The sequence below is a fragment of the Macrotis lagotis genome, chromosome X (genome assembly GCF_037893015.1).
Source record: "Macrotis lagotis isolate mMagLag1 chromosome X, bilby.v1.9.chrom.fasta, whole genome shotgun sequence".
Classification (NCBI taxonomy): domain Eukaryota; kingdom Metazoa; phylum Chordata; class Mammalia; order Peramelemorphia; family Peramelidae; genus Macrotis; species Macrotis lagotis.
This window is the reverse complement of record NC_133666.1, coordinates 239,428,993-239,449,188: the sequence shown is the minus strand read 5'-3', so window position 1 is coordinate 239,449,188 and position 20,196 is coordinate 239,428,993. Positions and strand designations below refer to the sequence as shown.

Below are 20,196 nucleotides of genomic sequence, written 5' to 3'. Positions count from 1 at the left end.
TAAGGATCAAATATAAATCCCTCTGTATAATTTAAATCTGTCCCTCACTTCCCTTTCCAGCCTTATTATTCATTACTCCACTACACATGTGATTCAACAAATTACCTTTCTTATTGCATCTTCATATGTGGTTCTCTATCTCCTATTTCCATATTTTGCATAGTCTGCCCCTTATGTCTGAAATGTACTCTCCCCTCTATCTCTATTCTTAGAATCTAACATTTCCTTCAGAGATTTGCACAAGGTCATCTACTATATCAAGCTTTACATTTTACACTTTCCATTCCTCTTATAAACCACATTCATATTGATGCCTTGCTAAACATTTCAGGAACTAATGTCTAATCTGATATTCTTTAATTTGTAATTAATTTTTTTGATCTATATGTTTCTGATCAAAGATTAGTCTTTTAACTTTTAACTAATATTAAATTTCAGTGTGTAAAAATGTCAGTCTGCTATGTAAAGCCTGTCTGTCTCCTACATCTAAAATGATGACTTGGCCTGTGTCAAAACTACCTGGTCAGCTCAGTGAAAGCACCAGTAAATTCCTTCACTTGGATCTACAAACAAGATAAGAGGCATCTTGGAAGAGGATAGGAAATCCTATTGTTATTTATAAACATTTACTGTCCAGTCTAAGTGGTATTCTTGTCAATAGGAATTTGAACTGATACCAAAACCAGGAAGAGTTAAAACAGAGAAAGAAAATTATAGACCTATCTCCCTAATGAATATAGATACAAAAATCTTAAATAAAATCTTAGCAAAATGATTACAACAAGTTATCACTGGGATAATACATTACGATCAAGTAGGATTTATCCTAAGAATGCAGGGTTGGGGTTCCATATTAGGAAAACTGTTAGTATACTCAATTATATCAACAACAAACCTATCAGAAGTTATATGATCATATCAATAGATGATGAAAAAGCTTTTGACAAAATACAGCATCTATTCCTACTAAAAATACTAGAGTGTAGGAATAAATGGACTGTTCCTTAGAATAATTAGCAGTATCTATTTGAAACCATCAACAAGCATTATATTCAATGGGGAGAAGCTACAGGCATTCCCAATAAGATCAGGGGTGAAACAAGGATACCCATTATCACCATTACTATTCAATATCATATTAGAAATATTAGCTTCAGCAATTAGAGAAGAAAAAGAAATCAAAGGAATTGGAATTGAGAAGGAAGAGACAAAACTCTCACTCTTCAGATGACATGAAGGTCTACCTAGAGAATCCCAATAAATCATGCAAAAAACTACTGGAAACAATTAGCAATTTTAGCAAAGTTGCAGGTTATAAAATAAACCCTCATAAATCCTCAACTTTTCTATATATGTCTAGCAAGAAACAGCAGGAAGAGCTAGAAAGAGAAATCCCATTCAAAGTAACCTCAGACAATATAAAATACTTGGGAGTCTGTTTGCCAAGACAGACTCAGAATCTTTTTGAAAACAATTATAAAACACTTCTTACACAAATTAAATTAAATTTAAATAACTGGGCAAATATCGACTGCTCATAATAAAAATGACAATTCTACCAAAACTAAACTATCTGTTTAGTGCCCTACCAATCAAAATTCCAAAAAATTACTTTAATGAGTTAGAAAAAATTGTAAGCAAATTCATATGGAGAAATAAAAAGTCAAGAATTGCCAGGAGCTTAATGAAAAAAAAGTGCAAAAGAAGGTGGCTTAGCCCTACCTGGTCTAAAATTATTTTTTAAAGCACCAGTCATCAAAACTTTGGTATTGGCTAAGAAATAGAGTGGTGGACCAGTGGAATAGACTAGGTGTAAAAGCAGGAGATGATTATAGTAATCTGCTGTTTGATAAACCCAAAGAGTCCAGCCATTGGGATAAAAACTCCCTCTTTGTTAAAAACTGCTGGGATAATTGGAAGTTAGTATGGAAGAAACTTAGATTAGACCAACACCTAACACCCTTTACCAAGATAAGATCCAAATGGTTACAGGACTTAAACTTAAAAAACAATACTATAAGCAAATTAGAAGATCAAGGTCTAGTTTACCTGTCAGATCTATGGAAAGGGGAGCAGTTTATGACTAAGGAAGAGATGGAGAACATCACCAAAAACAAACTAGATGATTTCGATTACATTAAATTAAAAAGCTTTTGCACAGATAAAATCATTGTAACCAAGATCAAAAGAAATGTAGTAAACTTGGAAACAATCTTTACAACTAATGATTCTGACAGAGGACTCATTTCTAAAATATACAGAGAACTGAGTCATATTTTTAAAACAAAAAGCCATTCTCCAATTGACAAATGGTTAAAGGATATGCAAAGGCAATTTACAGATGAGGAGATCAAAGCAATCCATAGCCATATGAAAAAATGCTAAATCATTATGTATTAGAGAAATGCTAATCAAAGCCTCTCTGAGGTACCACCTCACACCTCTCAGACTGGCTAATATGACCAGAAAGGATAATGATCATTGTTGGAACGGTTGTGGGAAATCTGGGACACTATTACACTGTTGGTAGAGCTGTGAACTCATCCAACCTTTCTGGAGAGAAATTTGGAACTATGCCCAAAGGGCAACAAAAATGAGCATACCCTTTGACCCAGCAGTACCACTACTGGGTCTATACCCTGAAGAGATGATGAAAAAGGGTAAAAACATCACTTGTACAAAAATATTTATAGCAGCCCTGTTTGTGGTGGCAAAGAATTGGAAATCAAGCAAATGTCCTTCAATTGGGGAATGGCTTAGCAAATTGTGGTATATGTATGTCATGGAAAACTGTTGTTCTATTAGAAACCAGGAGGGACAGGAATTTGCATGGGCTGATGCTGAGTGAGATGAGCAGAGCCAGAAGGGCACTGTATACCTTGGAAGTAACATGGGGGTGATGTTCGGCCTTGAGGGACTAGCTCATTCCATCGATGCAACAATCAGGAACAATTTTGACCTGTCTGCAGGGGAGGGTGCCATCTGCATGCAGATAAAGAGCCGTGGAGTTTGAACAACGTTCAAGGACTATTCCCTTTAATTTAGGGGGGAAAAACAGATATCTTACTATCTGGTCTTGTTATCTCTTATACTTTTTGTTTCTTCCTTAAGGATATGATTTCTCTCTCATCACACTCAATTTGGATCAGTGTGTAACATGGAAACAAAATAAAGACTGACAGATTTCTTTCCATGGTGGGGGGGAGTAAGATTTGGAGAAAAGGGGCGGCTAGGTGGCAGTGGATAAAGCACTGGCCTTGGAGTCAGGAGTACCTGGGTTCAAATCCGGTCTCAGACACTTAATAATTGCCTAGCTGTGTGGCCTTGGGCGAGCCACTTAACCCCATTTGCCTTGCAAAAACCTAAAAAAAAAAAAGATTTGGAGAAAAATTGTAAAACTCAAAACTCAAATAAAATATCTTTAAAAATTAAAAAAATAGGAATTTGAAGCAAATATTATAAGATATGAGAGGATCATATTATAAAACCATGTCATCTATGTGAAATCTTATTGGTTACTTAACTCAGTATTATGATTTATCCTTCTTGTATAAAATGGCCCCAGAATTTTGAATCAGGGTTGATATTCTTAAGGATGCCATCCACCTATGGGTTTTTGGTAAGATTCTAAGAATAAAACTTCGTTTATAAAACTAACTTTGTTATTTCATTTTTAGCCTAAGAAAATTATGGTTTGCACTAACAAGAACAAGAATCAGCTCCAGCACTCTACTAGGCTATGAGAATATAAGTACAAGCAAAGAGGAAGCCCTTGCCCTCAAGGAGCTTACTTTTTTTTTTTGTAAGGCAAATGGGGTTAAGTGGCTCGCCCAAAGCCACACAGCTAGGCAATTATTAAGTGTCTGAGACTGGATTTGAACCCAGGTACTCCTGACTCCAGGGCCAGTGCTTTATTTGCTACGCCACCTGGCCACCCCAAGGAGCTTACATTTTAATGAGGGAAGGCAGCCCTTTAGAGAGAGCTTTAAAAGATTTTATTCAGAGTGGAGCCAAGATGGAGACTAGAACGTATCCTGTCTTAGGCGCTCTCTTTTAAAACTTGTAAGCTAAGGACTCTAAATTTTCGAGAGACAGAACCCACAGAGGGCCCCAGTGAAGCAGTTCTCCAACTCAAGGTAACCCGGAAAGGAGCAGAAAGACTCTGCTCCCCGGGGTTGGAGGGGTGGCCCACCAGAGGGGCGTACTGCCAGAGCAAAGGAACTTCAGCCTCCCAGAGGCAGCCTCAGGGTGCTGGGAGCCACAGCTCTCAGCAGCAGGGTGGGGGGGACCTCTGCCAGAGCAAGCATGTGAAGCCCAGCCCTCAGGGCACACGGGGAGCAGTGGAGCAGTGTGGCCATGGCAGCCCAGATCCAGGAACCAGAAGCAGGCAGAGCTGGTAAGCAGGAGCCCCCAGGGCATGAGTGCAGAGCCTAGGGAAGTTGGGGAGAGAGACTGCAGAGCTCTCTGTCTTCTGTCCCTGGAACAGAATGCTGGGGTTCTGAGCACATTCAGATCCTGATCACAGTCTAGGCCCCCACATAGAACAACAGGGCCTGCCCCCACCTCAGCCCTGTGGCAGAAGGGACGCTTATGGTCATTCACAGGCCAGGAGGGAGGACAGAGCATCACACACTGAGACCCTTGTGGGAGTGTCCCAAAAGCTCAGGAAGCACCCCAAAACCAGGCTTAGGCTGGGAAAATGAGTAAGCAGAGAAAAACGAGGAACATCATTGAGAAATACTTTGCCTGTGATCCCAAGAAGGATCAAAACACTCAAATCTGAAGATGAGGAAGTCCAAGCTCCTAGATCTAAAGACTCCCAAGAAAAACAGAAATTGGGCTCAGGCTATGACAGAGCTCAAAAAAGACTTTGAAAATCAAGTGAGGGAGATAGAAGAAAAATTAGGAAAAGAAATGAGAGAGATGCAGGACAAACATGAAAATGAAGTGAGCAGCTTAGTCAAGTAGATCCAAAAAAATTGCTGAAGAAAATAGCATGCTAAAAGCCAGCTTAGGTCAAATGGATAAAACAGTTCCAAAAGTTACTGAGGAGAAGAATGTTTAATAAAGCAGAATTGGCCAGATGGAAAAAGAGATAAGAAAGCTTTCTGAGGAAAACAGATCCTTCAGACAAAGAATAGAACTTCGGGAGATTGATGAATTTACAAGAAACCAGGACTCAATACTTCAAAAGAATGAAAAATTAGAAGAAAATGTGAAACATCTCATTGAAAAAATAACTGATATGGAAAACAGATTTAGGAAAGAATTTAAAAATTATTGGAATACCTGAAAGTCATGATCAGGAAAAGAGCCTTGACATCATTTTCAAAGAATTACTACAGGAAAATTGCCCTGATATCCTAGAAGCAGAGGGCAAAATAGAAATGGAGAGAATCTAATGATCTCCCCAAGAAAGAGATCCCAAAAAACCAACCCCCAGGAATATTATAGCCAAGTTCCAGAACTTCCAAGTCAAAGAGAAAATATTACAAGTAGCAAGAAGGAAATAACTCACATATCATGGAGCTGCAATCAGTATCTCACAGGACTTAGCAGCAACTACATTAAAAGCTCGTAGGGCTTGGAATATAATATACCGGAAGGCAAAAGAGCTTGGAATGCAACTGAGAATCAACTACCCAGCAAAACTGAATGTCCTCTTCCAGGGAAAAAGATAGACTTTCAACGAACCAGGGAAATTTCATATGTTCCTGTTGGAATGGCCAGAGCTGAACAGAAGGTTTGATCTTCAAATACAGGACTCGGGTGAAGCATAGAGATTGGAGGAGAAGGGGAAAATATGAGGGATTTAATGATGATGAACTGCATGTATTCCTGCATAGAAAAATGACACTGATAATACTCATATGAACTTTCTCAGTTAATAGAGCAGGTAGAGGGAGCTTTTATAGTTGAAGCACAGGAGAAAGCTGAATTTGAAGATAAAATATGGTGTAAAAATGGAGTCAGTAGAAAAAAAGGGAAATGTAATGGGAGAAAGGAAAAGGAGAGGGGGAATAGGCCAAGATATTTCACATAATAAGATTTTTCTTTATTATGAGCTATTGCAGTGATATGGAAGGGGGAAAGGCATGGGGGAATGAGGGAACCCTCACTTTCATCAGAGGTGGCTAGGAGAGGAAACAGCATATATACTCAATGGGGTATAGACATCTGGAGTAAGAAGGAGCGGGGAGCAGGGGGAAGGGGTGGGGATGTGAATGATGGAGGAGAGGATGGACCATGGGGGGAGAGTGGTCAGATATAACACATTTTCTTTTTTACTTCTTGCAAGGGGCTGGGATTGGATGGCCTGCCCAGGACCACAGGGCCAGGTGGATGCTGGGCCTAAGGGGTGGTATGGGGGCTCAGGGCCTCTTGGCCCCAGGACCAAGGATCTGTCTGCTGCACCACTCAGCTACCCTACAGCAGAGTCAGAGTGAAAGGAGAGAGAAAATATAGTACATGGTAGTAGAAAAATACGAAAGGAGGGAGTTGCGATCAGCAATGGCAATGGTGGAAAAATATGGAAGTAACTTTTGCGATGGACTTATAAAGAATGTGATCCACCCATGACAGAGTGGGTGGTTTTGGAACAGACTGAAGCATGTTTTTTTATTATTCTGGTGGGGGGGGTGCTGGGCAAATGTGGCTGGGTGGCCTGCCTGGGGCCGCATAGCTGGGTGATCATGGGGTTTCTGAGGCTGGATTTGGACCCGGGTGGTCTGCCTCAAGGGCCAGTGCTCTGTCCGCCACCCAGCCGCCCCTACTATTATTACCATTTTATTTTATTTTGGGTCTTTTTTTCTTTTTTTTTTTTTTTGCAGGGCAGTGGGGTTGGGGTGGCTTGCATGGGGTCACATAGCTGGGTGATTGTTGGGTGTGTGGGGCTGCATTTGGGCTTGGATGCTCCTGGGATGGTACTTCATCCACTGTGCCACCTGACCATACCTACAATTATTAATTTTAATTTTTTAAAATTTTTTTCTCTCCCCTTTACTTTAATCACTCAAGCGAGTCTATATTTTTTTGGGGGGGAGTATTTTGTTTTCTCTTAAACAAGAACATTTTATTAATGTATAAAAAACATTTGTACAAAAAGAATTAAAAAGGGGGTGGAAGAGGTGGTGGAAGGAAATTATATAACTTAAAAATATGCAGATGTATGTAGATGAATGCTGAAAAACTTTCATAACATCTAATTGGAAAAAATAAAATATTAAAAAGAAAGGAAAGCAAAAAAAAAGATTTTATTCAGTCTGGAGAGGAATGAAGACAGGCCTGGCTTGGTCATGACCTTAAAAATAGAGGAACCAACCAAGCTTAGGGAGAACAGAAAGGTGGAGGATATTTCCAGTTGAAGTTCTGTGTAATATAAGCTTCCAGGGAAGCAGAGGATACTGAGACATTGTTGAGAAAGTCTTAGAGGGTCAGAGTACCTCATGAGGAAAAATGAAAACTTTCCTAGAATTTAGGACAAACCAATACTGAAGAATGTTCATTACAATATAATTTTGGTGAGCTGAATACATGTTAAAATATCCAAATGGTTATCATATAACATGATGGTGTAGGACATTTGCAAGTAAGAAAGAAGAAATACTTATGAGGTATGTCCTTAATGATTTACAATAAAGTGAACTTTGGGAGAAATAGAATCACAAATCAATCCCATTGGGAGAAAAACTGACTACTATTCTTGAGTAATAATTTAATATTAAGGATTCCCTTCCTTCCTTCCTTCCTTCCTTCCTTCCTTCCTTCCTTCCTTCCTTCCTTCCTTCCTTCCTTCCTTCCTTCCTTCCTTCCTTCCTTCCTCCACTCCTTCTTTGTCCCACCTAACAGAGTGACTGGCACCTAGTTATTTGATAAATACTAGTGGATTATTTGTTTATTGACTGAGTATAGATGTTTTCAGTGGACCTCCATTCTAAGAATCAAAGTTGCAAGCAATCATGGGTTTTCTACTACATTATTTTTGGATGCGCTCCTAAATGCATGACATTTCATGTCTAGGCAATGTGGAAAGGATTATTGTCAGCTTAGGCTTCTCAGTCATACTTGAATACACAAGTGATAATTTCATAGTCATCAAAAATAAAAGGCTATATAATTTTTCATTATTAAATTTAATTTTTATTTATGGAGTCAAGTAAACATTTTCAAACATATTACAATAAAAAGATGATTGCATATGAAACTGCAAATCTGCTATGCACAATTTGCTATTCCTTTCAATTAAACAGCAAAATTTTTATGTAAATTTCTTTTTTCCGCTCTCCCTTCTCTACCCTAGAGATGGTTACCATTAGACACAAATAGTTCTCTGGATGCAGATAGCATTTTTCTTCATTTGTCCTTTATAGTTAATTTGAGTATTTGTAATAGTCAAAATAACTTACTCATTCATAAAACAATATCACTGTAACTGTGTGCAATGTTCTCTTGGTTCTGCTCATTTCACTCTTTATTGTTTTTCGTGACTAAATTATTTTGATTTCTTCATCAGAAAGCTGCCAGTTCATATCCTTTGACTATTTATCAACTGGGGAAGATATTCTTATAAATTTGACAAAGACCTTTATATATTTTAGAAATGAGACTTTATCTGATAAACTATGTAATTCCCCCCCCAATTTCCTGCTTTCCTTTTGAACTTGTCTGTTTTTGTTTTATTTGTACAAAACATTTTTAAATAAATCAAATTATTTTATTCCTAAATTTCTGTTTGTTCTCTGTGTCTTGTTCATTCATAAATTCTTTACCTATCCATAAGCATCATAAAGTAACATATTCCATGTTCTTTTGATTTTCTTGTAAAATCTCTCTTTATATCTAGGTCATGTACCCATTTTGACCTTATCTTAGTAAATGCTGTAAGATGTTGGTCTACGCCCAGTTTCTGCCATATTGCTTTCTAGTGTTTTCAACAATTTTTTTTTTAACAAATAATGAACTATTATCCCCAAATCTTAGGTCTTTACATTTGTCAAATATAACATCATTATGTTTACTTGCTGTTACAGATTTTTATGTCTACTACATTCCATTGATCTGCTTTTCTATTTCCTAGCCAGTCCCAAAAATATAGTTTAAGATCTAGTACTACCAAACATCCTTCCTTTACATCTTCTTCATTATTCTTTGATATTCTTGACTTTTTTTCCAAATGAATTTTTTTACTATTTTTTTCTCTAATTCAGTAAAAGAAAAATGTGGTAATAACACTGAATATATAAATTTTATATAAAATAAAATTGTATAAAATTAAAATATATTAATTTGTATCAAATTGCCATTTTTTATACTGGCCCTGTGCCTACCATGAACAATTATTATTTTTTCACTTATTTAAATCTGATTTTATTTATATAAAAAGTTTTTTGTAATTTTATTTATATAGTTCCTGGGTTTGTTTTGGCAGTTGTACTCCCAGATATTTAATACAGTCTAGAGTTATTTTAATTGAAATATTTTTACCATCTCTTCTAGAAGAGTTTTGTTTGTGACATATTGGAATTCTGATGATTTATGTATATTTACTTTATATCTTCTTTATGAAAATTATTGCTTGGAGTCCAGAATTTTCCAAGTATCTTATCTTCTGCAAAAAGTTTTATTACTTCATTTTCTATTCTGATTTCTATTTCTTTTTCTTCACTTATTTCTATTGCTATGTATAACAGATCAGTAATTAATATCTTGAGGGCTTTGTTTTATAATCATTTATCCACTACAATCATTTTTATTAGGATAAAAAGTAAATGTGTGGTAAGAGTATATGTAGTCCCAGGTAACAAAATGCTTAACTGAAGCTATGATGTAGTAGTCCCAGCGGAATACCTGTATTAATTAACCTTAAGAGAGTTACTATAAACATTAATAAGTGTATATCTTAAGAATATGACAATAATAATATCTGTATATTATTCTTTATTTTAAAATGATGATGAAAGAAAGCCCATGGGAATGTAAAGGGTATTATTAGGACATTAAAGTCCTGCAAACTATAATGGACTGACTTGCAAAGGGGCATTGTTGAGCCTTATGTGAATATGTTGCCTATAAATAAATGAACTTTGTGCCTTGGGGTCTCATATAATACTGGGTGAACTGCAAACCACCACCACCTTTGTTTCTTTTAATAAAGGTTTCCTTGCCCAGAAGGATTTCCCAATTTCTTTTTTCATAGGATTTCCTCTAAAATATTGAATAATATTGGTGACAGTGGGCATCCTTGTTTCACACCTGATCTTACTATGAAGGGTTTCTATTTTTATCTCTATTACAAATAATGCTTGTTGATAGTTTTAGATAAAATAAACCTATTTTATTAATTTAAGAACAAATTTGTACCATTACTTTCAAGAATTTTTAATAAAAATGAGTATTGAACTTTTTATTTAAAATATATATTCAAAAGGTATTTGATATGTTTAGTAGTAGATATGTATTATTTTTATAACTTTTCTTAACTACTCCATCTAGAACTCTTGACTTGATATTATGGGTTAGAAGATATTTCAGTCTCCATTCGATTCTAGGCCTTTCTGTTGTCCTGCTTTCAGTGCATATTCCAGTATCTTCTGATAGTTTATTATATGTTGTCATTGTGCCTTCAAGAATTGTTATTTGTAATATAATTGGAGATAGCAAAAAGGGAGGTTTTTTTGGATTCATGCTATAGGTATACATAAATGTACTATATCACATGTATATAATTCTTAGAGATTAAAACACTTTTCTCATAGCAAACTTTTCCAATAATCAGTGCTACCTCTAAAATTCCAAATTAATTTCCTATTTCTATTGTGTTGATGATAAAAAAAATTGTTTTTATGAAAATAAAATTATTGTGACATTTTAATAGTAATGTTTATTTATAATTGAGTCTTTAAAATGATTTGATTTAAATTTGTACATTGAATACCCCTCAGTAGTTTGATTTCTCTTTTAATTTAAATAATAATTTCATATTAAAAATAAGGTAAAATAAAATTGGAAAATGCCCCTTTTAAAAAATGTTTTGTCAGTTTCTTTTTTTTTAATTTTTATACAGGTACAGTCTGACTGTTTGGTCAGGAAAAGATGATCAGTATCGCACTGAAGATTTGCTTTCTATCAGAGAACATTTTGGGAAAAAGCATGTTTTCTATGATATCTTCGAGCCACAAAACCAAGAATTCAAACAAGCTATTGGAATAGAAACTGAAAAATAAAAGATCATGCAGACTGTTTTCATACATTATTTGTTCATATAGCTATTTTATTTTGGACTTTAAAATTGAATTACTTTGTATGTTATAAGTATAGATTGTTGTGTTTTACAGGTTTGTCTGTTGATGGTTTGTTTTGGTTGTGTCTGACATTTCATGACCCCATTTTTAGTTTTCTTGGTAGATACTGAAGTGATTTATGTTTTTTTCCTCCAGCCCATTTTATCAGTGAGGCAGTGAGGTGAATAGTGTAAAGTGACTAGCCTAGGGTCACACAGCTAGTGAGTGTCTGAGACCAAATTTAAACTCATGAAGATGAATCTTCCTAACTCCAGGCCTGGCCTTCTATCCACTGAGTCACCTAATTGCCCATTAATAGGCAATTCACCACCTTCCTGATTGCCTAAGTTCAAAGCTGTTAGTGCTATACATTCTTTCTCTTTCCCTTCTCCCCTTAAAGGAAAGAATGTAATAAAATAACCTTTTCAGTCCCATCTCTGTAATACCTCTCAAGGGATCAGTTGGAGGCACATTGGATAGAGCACTGGCCCTGGAGTCTGGAAGACCCGAGTTCAAATGCAGCCTCAAATACTCACTAGCTGTGTGATCCTGGGCAAGTTACTTATCCCTGATTATCAAAAAAAAAAAAATCTCAAATATATTCACATCTGTCCATTCCACTATCATTGTCCTTGTTTGGGCCTTCATCTGTATTTATTGGTATTGTTTTAATAACTTTATAATTTTCTCACCTCTCTAACACTTCACCCTAAATATCTGAAATGCCATACACCAAACACTGGGGTTACATAAGCAAAAGTTAAATAATTTCTTCCAAGAAGCTCATATTCTGCTGGAAAATATGTGCATATATAAATATATACAAAATATACCAGGTCATGAAGGGGGTGGGAAAGGTTGCCCGGAGCTGGGAGGATCAGAAAAAGCTTTGTGTAGACTGTAGAACTTGAGGTGAACTTCAAAGAAATCTTAGGACTCTCTTGAGGTTGTCAGGAAGGAGGGTCTTCTGGTGAAGAACCTTCATTATCAAGGTATAGAGGGAGGAAATGAGTATCATATGTAAATGTGACCCCATTCCAAAGCCCATTGGTATGGGACTCTATTGATGGAGATGAAGGCCCCATTCTGCATGAGGAGCAGGGTAGAGTTACTGAAAGATGAAAGGGCTCCAGCCTTTATTGATGCCCTTTGGGCTTTAAGGAACTCATCGTGTTTCAAATCCCCCTTTGAGACTCCTCAGGACCAGCTCCCTTTGGGAACTCTTAAACAAGAGTTCCCCTTCAGGATTCTTCAAGAGGGCCAGTTACCCCTCTGACTGGTCAAGCTTCTAGTTGTCTTTGAATATTGAGTCACTTCTGCCACACTTGGCTTGTGGCTTCAAGAGAGAAGGTGGAAGAGGCCAACCCCACTTTGGACAGCTGAAGGAAAAGACTAGGAAAACACAAGAGAGTAGTTTTCATCTTCTTTCTATTCTTAGCTTGCTACATTGGATACTGTAGGACATTTCCTCTAGTGAAGTCCAGGACTTTCTCAGTATCTGACTCATTCCCAATGAGAAAGCACTTTCACTCTGTACTGTCCGGCAGATTTTGTTGGGCATATATTCTCTGTACCATTTTTTAATTTTGCTTTGACTTGGATAAATGAATTTATTATTTTGCTATATGTGTTCATTATGGAGTTACTATTAGGTGGAAAAGGGGTCAAGCCTTGAATCGAGGGGAATCTTCCACTCCAGATGACAAAGCAATCAAAAGTTAGACTGAACCCATCACTTCCTTCTGACAAGCATTATGTAAGGGATCATTCTAATCAAGTACATCCCTCGACCCCCAAAGAGATCAGTGTGACCTTAGTCCCAGCTTCCTGCTTCTCCTCCTGGCAGGAATGAAAATCTCTCGGAAAAGAGTGAGGGAGAAGAAGCTAGAGATGTCTATCCTTCCTTCTAGCCCTCTCTCTACACATAAGGCACCATTTCCTCTCACTACATATGGAACTGCAAAAATCTTGGCTTTGTTGGATTGTAGGGTGTGTGGAGTTATATAGAAGAATGGAGATTTAGCAAAGTAAAGTTGGGAAGGCTTTTGCAGTGGAAAAGAACAACAAGCTTTGGCATCTGAAGACCTAGATTCAGATTTCACTCTCCCATTATGATCTTGGAGCCAATTGACAAACACTGGAGTTTTAAAGTAGGGCAGTGACAGGGACCAATGGTTTGGCAGCTGGGGGCACCAGTGGCTAGAGCTCTGGCCTAAAGTCAAGAAAACCTGAGTTCAAATATGGCCTCAGATATTCACTGTGTGACCTGGGGCTAGTCATTTAACTACTTTCTGTCTCAGTTTCCTCGACTGCAAAACGGGAATTATAATAGGCCATAAAATTCAGGATTATGAGAATTGAATGAGATAAATGTTTGTGAAGTGCTCAGCACAGTTGTGAAGTTCCTTCCTTTAGGATATCTGTGGAGAATGGATTAGATAAGAGACACTTGAGGCTTGGAGGCTATTATCATAGTTGGGGGAAAAGGTGAAAAGATCCTGAACTGTGGAACTGTGAATATATTTGAGGCACAACTTCTATATGTGGAAGTAGTCATGAAAGAAGGAAGAAGGGAAAAGATTAGATAGAAACAATATGATTTGACAACTGATTAGATATCTGAGGTATGGTCTAATGAATTTAAAATGATTTCAGTTATATTGTTTAGTGGTTTGGGATACAGAATGCAATTTATAAGAATTTCCTCTATGTCTGGACCATTTCCATGATGGATTAATACTATGCAAGAAATGGCTCTTGGCTTGTGAGTATAATACAAACAGCACATTTTATGAACCCCCCCCCCCCAGGTTTTTTCATTTTCTCTTTTAGTTTCTATCTGAGTGGTGATAACTGGACCACTTTTTCCTCTCTCCCTCCTTTCTGAACTGGCATCTTTCACTCAATTTGTCAGATTTTGGTTCTTTCTCCATGGACCAGCTCCTCAGCACATTAGTCTAAACAGGCAAATCTCACAAGAAGCAGAACAATGCTATTTTTCCACCCCATTCTCATTTTGTACAAATGTTTTTTTTACATTAATAAAATATTCTTCTTCACAAGTGAACAAAATACCCCTCCTCCTCCCCCATGAATATAGATAGACTTGTTTGGGTGAAAAAAGTAAAGGGGAGAGGAAAAAAATTAAAATAAAAAAATAATAATAGTAATAATTGTAGGTATGGTCAGGTGGCACAATGGACGAAGCACCAGCCCTGGAGCCACGAGCACCCAAGTCCACACCCAGCCTCGTAAACCCAACAATCACCCAGCCGTGTGACATGCAAGCCACCCGATCCCCACTGCCCTGCAAAAACAAAAAAAGAAAAAGAAAAAAAAGACCCAAAATAAAATAAAATAGTAATAATAAGTAGGGGTGGCTGGGTGGCAGACAGAGCATTGGCCCTTGAGCCAGGAGCACCTGGGTCCAAATCCGGCCCCAGACACCCAAAGATCACCCGGCTATGTGGCCCCAAGCAGGCCATCCAGCCCTACTTGCCCTGCACCCTCCCTCAAATAATCATAAAAAATGTGCTTGAGTCTTTGTTCCAACACCAACAACTCTGTCATGGGTGGATCTCATTCTTTATGATAAGTCCATCACAAAAGTTATTTCCGTATTTTTCCAACATTGCCATTGCTGATCGCAACTCCCTCCTTTCTTATTTCTCCACTACCATGTACTATATTTTCTCTCTCCTTTCACTATGACGCTGCTGTAGGGTAGCTGAGTGGCGCAGCAGACAGATCCCTGGTCCTGGGGCCAAGAAGCCCTGAGCCCCCATACCACCCCTTAGGCCCAGAATCCACCTGGCCCTGTGGTCCTGGGCAGGCCTTCCATTCCCAGCCCCTTGCAAGAAGTAAGAAAGAAAATGTGTTATATCTGGCCACTCTCCTCCTTTATTCACATCCCCACCCCTTCCCCCTGCTCCCCCCTCCTTCTTACTCCAGATGTCTATACCCCATTGAGTATATTTGCTGTTTCCTCTCCTAGCCATCTCTGATGAGAGCAAAGGTTCCCTCATTCCCTCTTGCCTCCCCCCTTCCATATCATTGCAATAGCTCATTGTAATAAAAAAAAATCTTATATGAAATATCTTGGACTATTCCCCCTCTCCTTTTTCTTTCTCCCATTCCATTTCCTTTTTTTCTTCTATTGACTCCATTTTTACACCATATTTTATCTTCGAATTCAGCTTTCTCCTGTGCTTCAACTATAAAAGCTCTCTCTACCTGCTCTATTAACTGAGAAGGTTCATATGAGTATTATCAGTGTCATTTTTCTATGCAGGAATACATGCAGTTCATCCTCATTAAGTCCCTCATATTTCCCCCCTCTCCTCCAATCTCCATGCTTCACTTGAGTCCTGTATCTGAAGATCAAACCTTCTGTTCAGCTCTGGCCATTCCAAAAGGAACCTTTGAAATTCCCCTGGTTCATTGAAAGTCCATCTTTTTCCCTGGAAGAGGACATTCAGCCTTGCTGGGTAGTTCATTCTTGGCTGCATTCTAAGCTCTCTTGCCTTCCGGTATATTGTATTCCAAGCCCTATGAGCTTCCAATGTAGCTGCTGCTAAGTCCTGTGTGATCCTGACTGCACCTCCATGATATTTGAACTGTGTCCTTCTGGCTGCTTGTAATATTTTTCTCTTTGACTTGGGAGTTCTGGAACTTGGCTATAATATTCCTAGGGGTTGGTTTTTTGGGATCTCTTTCTCTGGGGGATCGGTGGATTCTCTCCATTTCTATTTTGCCCTCTGCTTCTAGAATATCAGGGCAATTTTCCTGTAGTAATTCTTTGATGTCAAGGCTCTTTTTCCTGATCATGATTTTCAGGTATTCCAATAATTTTTAAATTATCTTTCCTAAGTCTGTTTTCCATATCAGTTGTTTTTTCAATGAGATATTTCACATTTTCTTCTAATTTTTCATTTTTTTTTATTTTGAAGTATTGATTCCTGATTTCTGTTAAATTCATCAATCTCCCTGAATTCTATTCTTTGTCTGAAGGATTTGTTCTCCTCAGAGAGTTTTCTTGTCTCTTTTTCCATCTGGCCAATTTTTCTTTTTAAGGCATTCTTCTCCTCAATAACTTTTTGAACTGTTTTATCCATTTGACCTAAGCTGGCTTTTAGCATGCTATTTTCTTCAGCATTTTTTTGGATTTCCTTGACTAAGCTTCTGACTTCATTTTCATGTTTTTCCTGCATCTCTCTCCTTTCTTTTCCCAGTTTTTCTTCCAACTCCCTCATTTGATTTTCAAATTCTTTTTTGAGCTCTATCATAGCCTGAGCCCAATTTCTGTTTTTCTTGGAGTCTTTAGATGCAGGAGCTTGTGCTTCCTCATCTTTAGACTGAGTATTTTGGTCCTTCATTTGCAAAATATTTCTCAATAGTCTTCTTTTTGTTTCTCTGCTTGCTCATTTTCCCAGCCTGGGCCTGGTTTGGGGTATTTCTGTAGCTTTTGGGACACTCCCACAAGGGTCTCAGTGTATGAGGTTCTGTCCTCCCTCTTGGTCTGTGAATGACTATAAGCGCCCCCCTCTGCCACGGGACCGAGGTGGGGGCCCCCCTGCTGTTCTATGGGGGGGCCTAGACTGGGATCAGGATCTGAATGTGGTCAGAGCTCCAGAGTCCTGTTTCAGGGGCAGAGGACAGAGCTCTGTAGTCTCTCTTCACTCCCCTCCCTCAGCTCAATGGGCTCATGCCCTGGGGGCTCCTGCTTACCGGCTCCACCTGCTTCTGTTTCCTAGATCAGGGCTGGGGAAAGAAGATGCTGCTTGCTGTGTGCCCTGAGGGCTGGGCTCCACGTGCTCGCTCTGGCAGAGGTCCCCTGCTGTTCCCCCACCTTGTGGCCGGTGCTCCTCGGGGTGCAGCTCAGGAGACTCCCCCGCTGCTGTGAGCTGAGACCCCCAGCGCCCTGGGGCTGCCTCCGGGAGGCTGAGGTTCTTTGGCTCTGGCGGGCCACCCCTCTGTTGGGCTGCCCCTCCGATCCCGGGGAGCAGAGCCTTTCTGCTCTTTTCCAGGTTACCTTGAGTAGGAGAACTGCCTCACTGGGTCCCTTTGTGGGTTCTGTCTCTCGAAAGTTTAGTTAGAGTCCTTAGCTGATGAATTTTATCAGAGAGCTCCTAAGACTGGATCCCTTCTTGTCACCATCTTGGCTCCGCCCCCTGTCACCCACCCCATTCTCAAGAGAGAGAATATAAATAAACAGGGAAATGATGCTTTAAATAAAGCATATGTATTCTTTAAACTGGTCAATTTGGAATTGAGAGCTGGTTTAGGATGGGAGCAGAGACCAAATGAATGACAGCAGTTGTATCAGGATAGTATTCTATGGATATTTTCCCTAGTATCCCTGGATATTTTCCACTAGTATCTCATTTGCAAAGATTCGAAGCTGCTAATCCATGGGAAAGTAAGGAAAAGTCTGAGTGGTGTGTATATATGTGTCCCCGTGGGTTGTCTGTGGTGATGAGATTCAGATTCAAATTGAATACTCATATCATAATGCTTCTTTTTCACTAAACTGCATCTCACATCAACTATCATCTGTCTAGCCAGTGACACTGATGCTAGGGGCCCTGTTAAAAAAAGTGTTGATCCCCTCAAAACACTATGAATACTAGGAGATTCAGATTGGACATCTTCCAAGGAAACCTGCCATTGCCAGGATGATCAGAAGGCCAGTACATCTGTGTCCAGCTGCATTGGAGAACTGGCCACAGCTGGTGCCTAGCTGAGAGAGAGGCCGATGTAGTTGCAACCTGGTCAACTTCCCTCCCAATCAGTGAAGCCAAAGGATGAGTGGAATAGGCAGGTCTTAGGATGGGGGACCTGAGAGCAATGAAAGACAATAAACTATCAGCTGAATTCAATTTTCCAACAAGACAAAGAAATGCAGATGCAAGTCACATTTTTCTACATATATTGTTCAAATTCTTGATACTACCATGGGAAATAGTAAAAATTTAAAAAAAACATTGTTTTTTTCTTTTTAGATTTACTCTTTCCTTTTATATAACTTTCTAAAGTGCAAGTGTATAGAACCTCTGGAAATCCAGTGAACTAAGGTTTTGCCATGTCTTCCAAAGGTTTTAAGAGCCAGTTAGCAGTGAAGAAAAGGAAGCATAGCAGACTGAGGCAGGGAAAAGACATGGAAATGTCTGACTATAGGAAAAGCAATGCCCATACAGGTGTGGTGGTGAATGGTATTGCCTCTAAGAACATGAGAAAGGGAGTCTAGAGAGACTGAGGTTGGCCTTCCTCTGACCTTTTGACTATAGGCAGTCATTTAAGCTTTCTTAGGCTTGTGGCACAATGGAACAAGTTCTGACTGTGGAGTCAGAGGATCTGGGTTCAAATTCTACCTCTAATGATTATTACCTAATATGGACAAGCCACTTCACTTTTCTGAGCCTCAGTTTCTACTTCTATAAAACAGGGGGATTGGACTAGATGCTCTGGTAGATCATTTCTAGTCTCTGATCCTCTGATCTATACACATTAATGATTTTTAAAATTTTTTTTTTGCAAGGCAATGGTTAAGGTCCCCCTGACTCCAGGGCTGGTGAACTATCCACTGCACCACCTAGGTGCCCCTCTAAACACATTGACTATCTATAGTACCAACAAACAGTTTTGCAAACCATAGAACCAAATAGATACTGTTAAGTATAGAAACTGATATATTTAGATGTTTACTGTGTTTATTGAGACAATTGAGGCACAACTTCTATATGTGTATATAGCTCCTATGTCTATGCTTTGAATCCATGTTCAGAATAACCCATCTACCATATGAAAGAGAAGTACTTTCTTCACTATATTGAAAGGAAATGCTGAAAGGAGAAGAAAATCTTATACTGAGTTCTCCTGAGACCAGAACATTGTAAGTATAAAGCAAATAGCACACATTATGAACCCACCAAATGTTTTTTTTTCATTTTCTCTTTTGGTTTATGAACATCTGTTGTGATAACAGAACACTTTTTTCCTCTCTCCCCTCTCAAATTTTGGTTCTTTTTTCCATGGACAGCTCCTCAGCACATTAGCCTAAAAAGGCAAGTCTCACAAGAAACAGAACAAGGCTATTTTTCTACCCCACCCTTATCTACCACCTCATGCATTCGGGTATTAGCAAAAGAAAGTACTGATTATTGCACAGAATTGAAAAGATCACAGAATCCTAGCAGATAATTTTTTTTTAAAGTTCTATAAGGGGCAGCTAGGTGGTACAGTGGATAAAGTACTGGCCCTGGAGTCAGGAGGACCTGAGTTCAGATCCTGCCTCAGACACTTAATAATTGCCTGTGTGACCTTAGGCAAGTCACTTAACCCCATTATGTTGCAAAAAAAATCTATACACTATTTTAAGTGATGATTGCTAACATTTTTAAAGATACTTTAAACATTGATCACAACACTTTCTTTTAAGGAGTTCGAGCAGTAAGGAGCTGTAATTTTGTGGTTTTCTTTATCTCAAGATAATCTTAGATGTAATCAGATGAAATAATTCTTATGAAATCAAGAGAAATATTATTCATTTTGTAAACCAGAAGTCAAAGGGAGGAACTCTAAAGACTTATGATAAAAATGCTATTCATCCCCAGAGAAAGAACTGACGATGACTGAATACACATTGAAGCATATTTCTTTTACTTTATTTTTCTTGAGGCTTTTTTTTGGTCTATGTTTATTTCATAACATGACTATGATAGAAATGTTTTGCATGACTACACATGTGTAACATAGCATATGCTTGCCTTCTCAACAAGGTGAATTAGAGAAGGAGAAAAGGAGAGAATTTGAAACTTAAAGTGTTGAAAATGAATGTTAAAATGGTTTTCACATGTAATGGGAAAAATGCTGATTAAATTAAAAATTAATTTAAAAAGAAGTCAAAGGGAGACAGCAT

At 38.3% G+C, this 20,196-nt stretch overlaps 1 protein-coding gene across 2 annotated transcripts in view; it reads left to right on the top strand.

The window, feature by feature from the left end:
* The window catches only part of FAM151B (family with sequence similarity 151 member B), a 67,930-nt gene extending 53,405 nt beyond the window's left edge, over positions 1-14,525 (top strand). The window contains exon 7 of one of the 2 annotated variants that reach the window (XR_012471322.1): positions 11,063-11,138. Coding sequence is in view for 1 of the 2 variants with exons in the window: in XM_074200041.1 (XP_074056142.1) it covers positions 11,063-11,222 (160 nt within the window). In the remaining variant the exon portion in view is untranslated. Of the gene's footprint in view, positions 1-11,062 lie in introns of both variants that reach the window. The other variant, XM_074200041.1, reaches the window with a different exon arrangement.
* Positions 14,526-20,196: the final 5,671 nt, after the last annotated feature.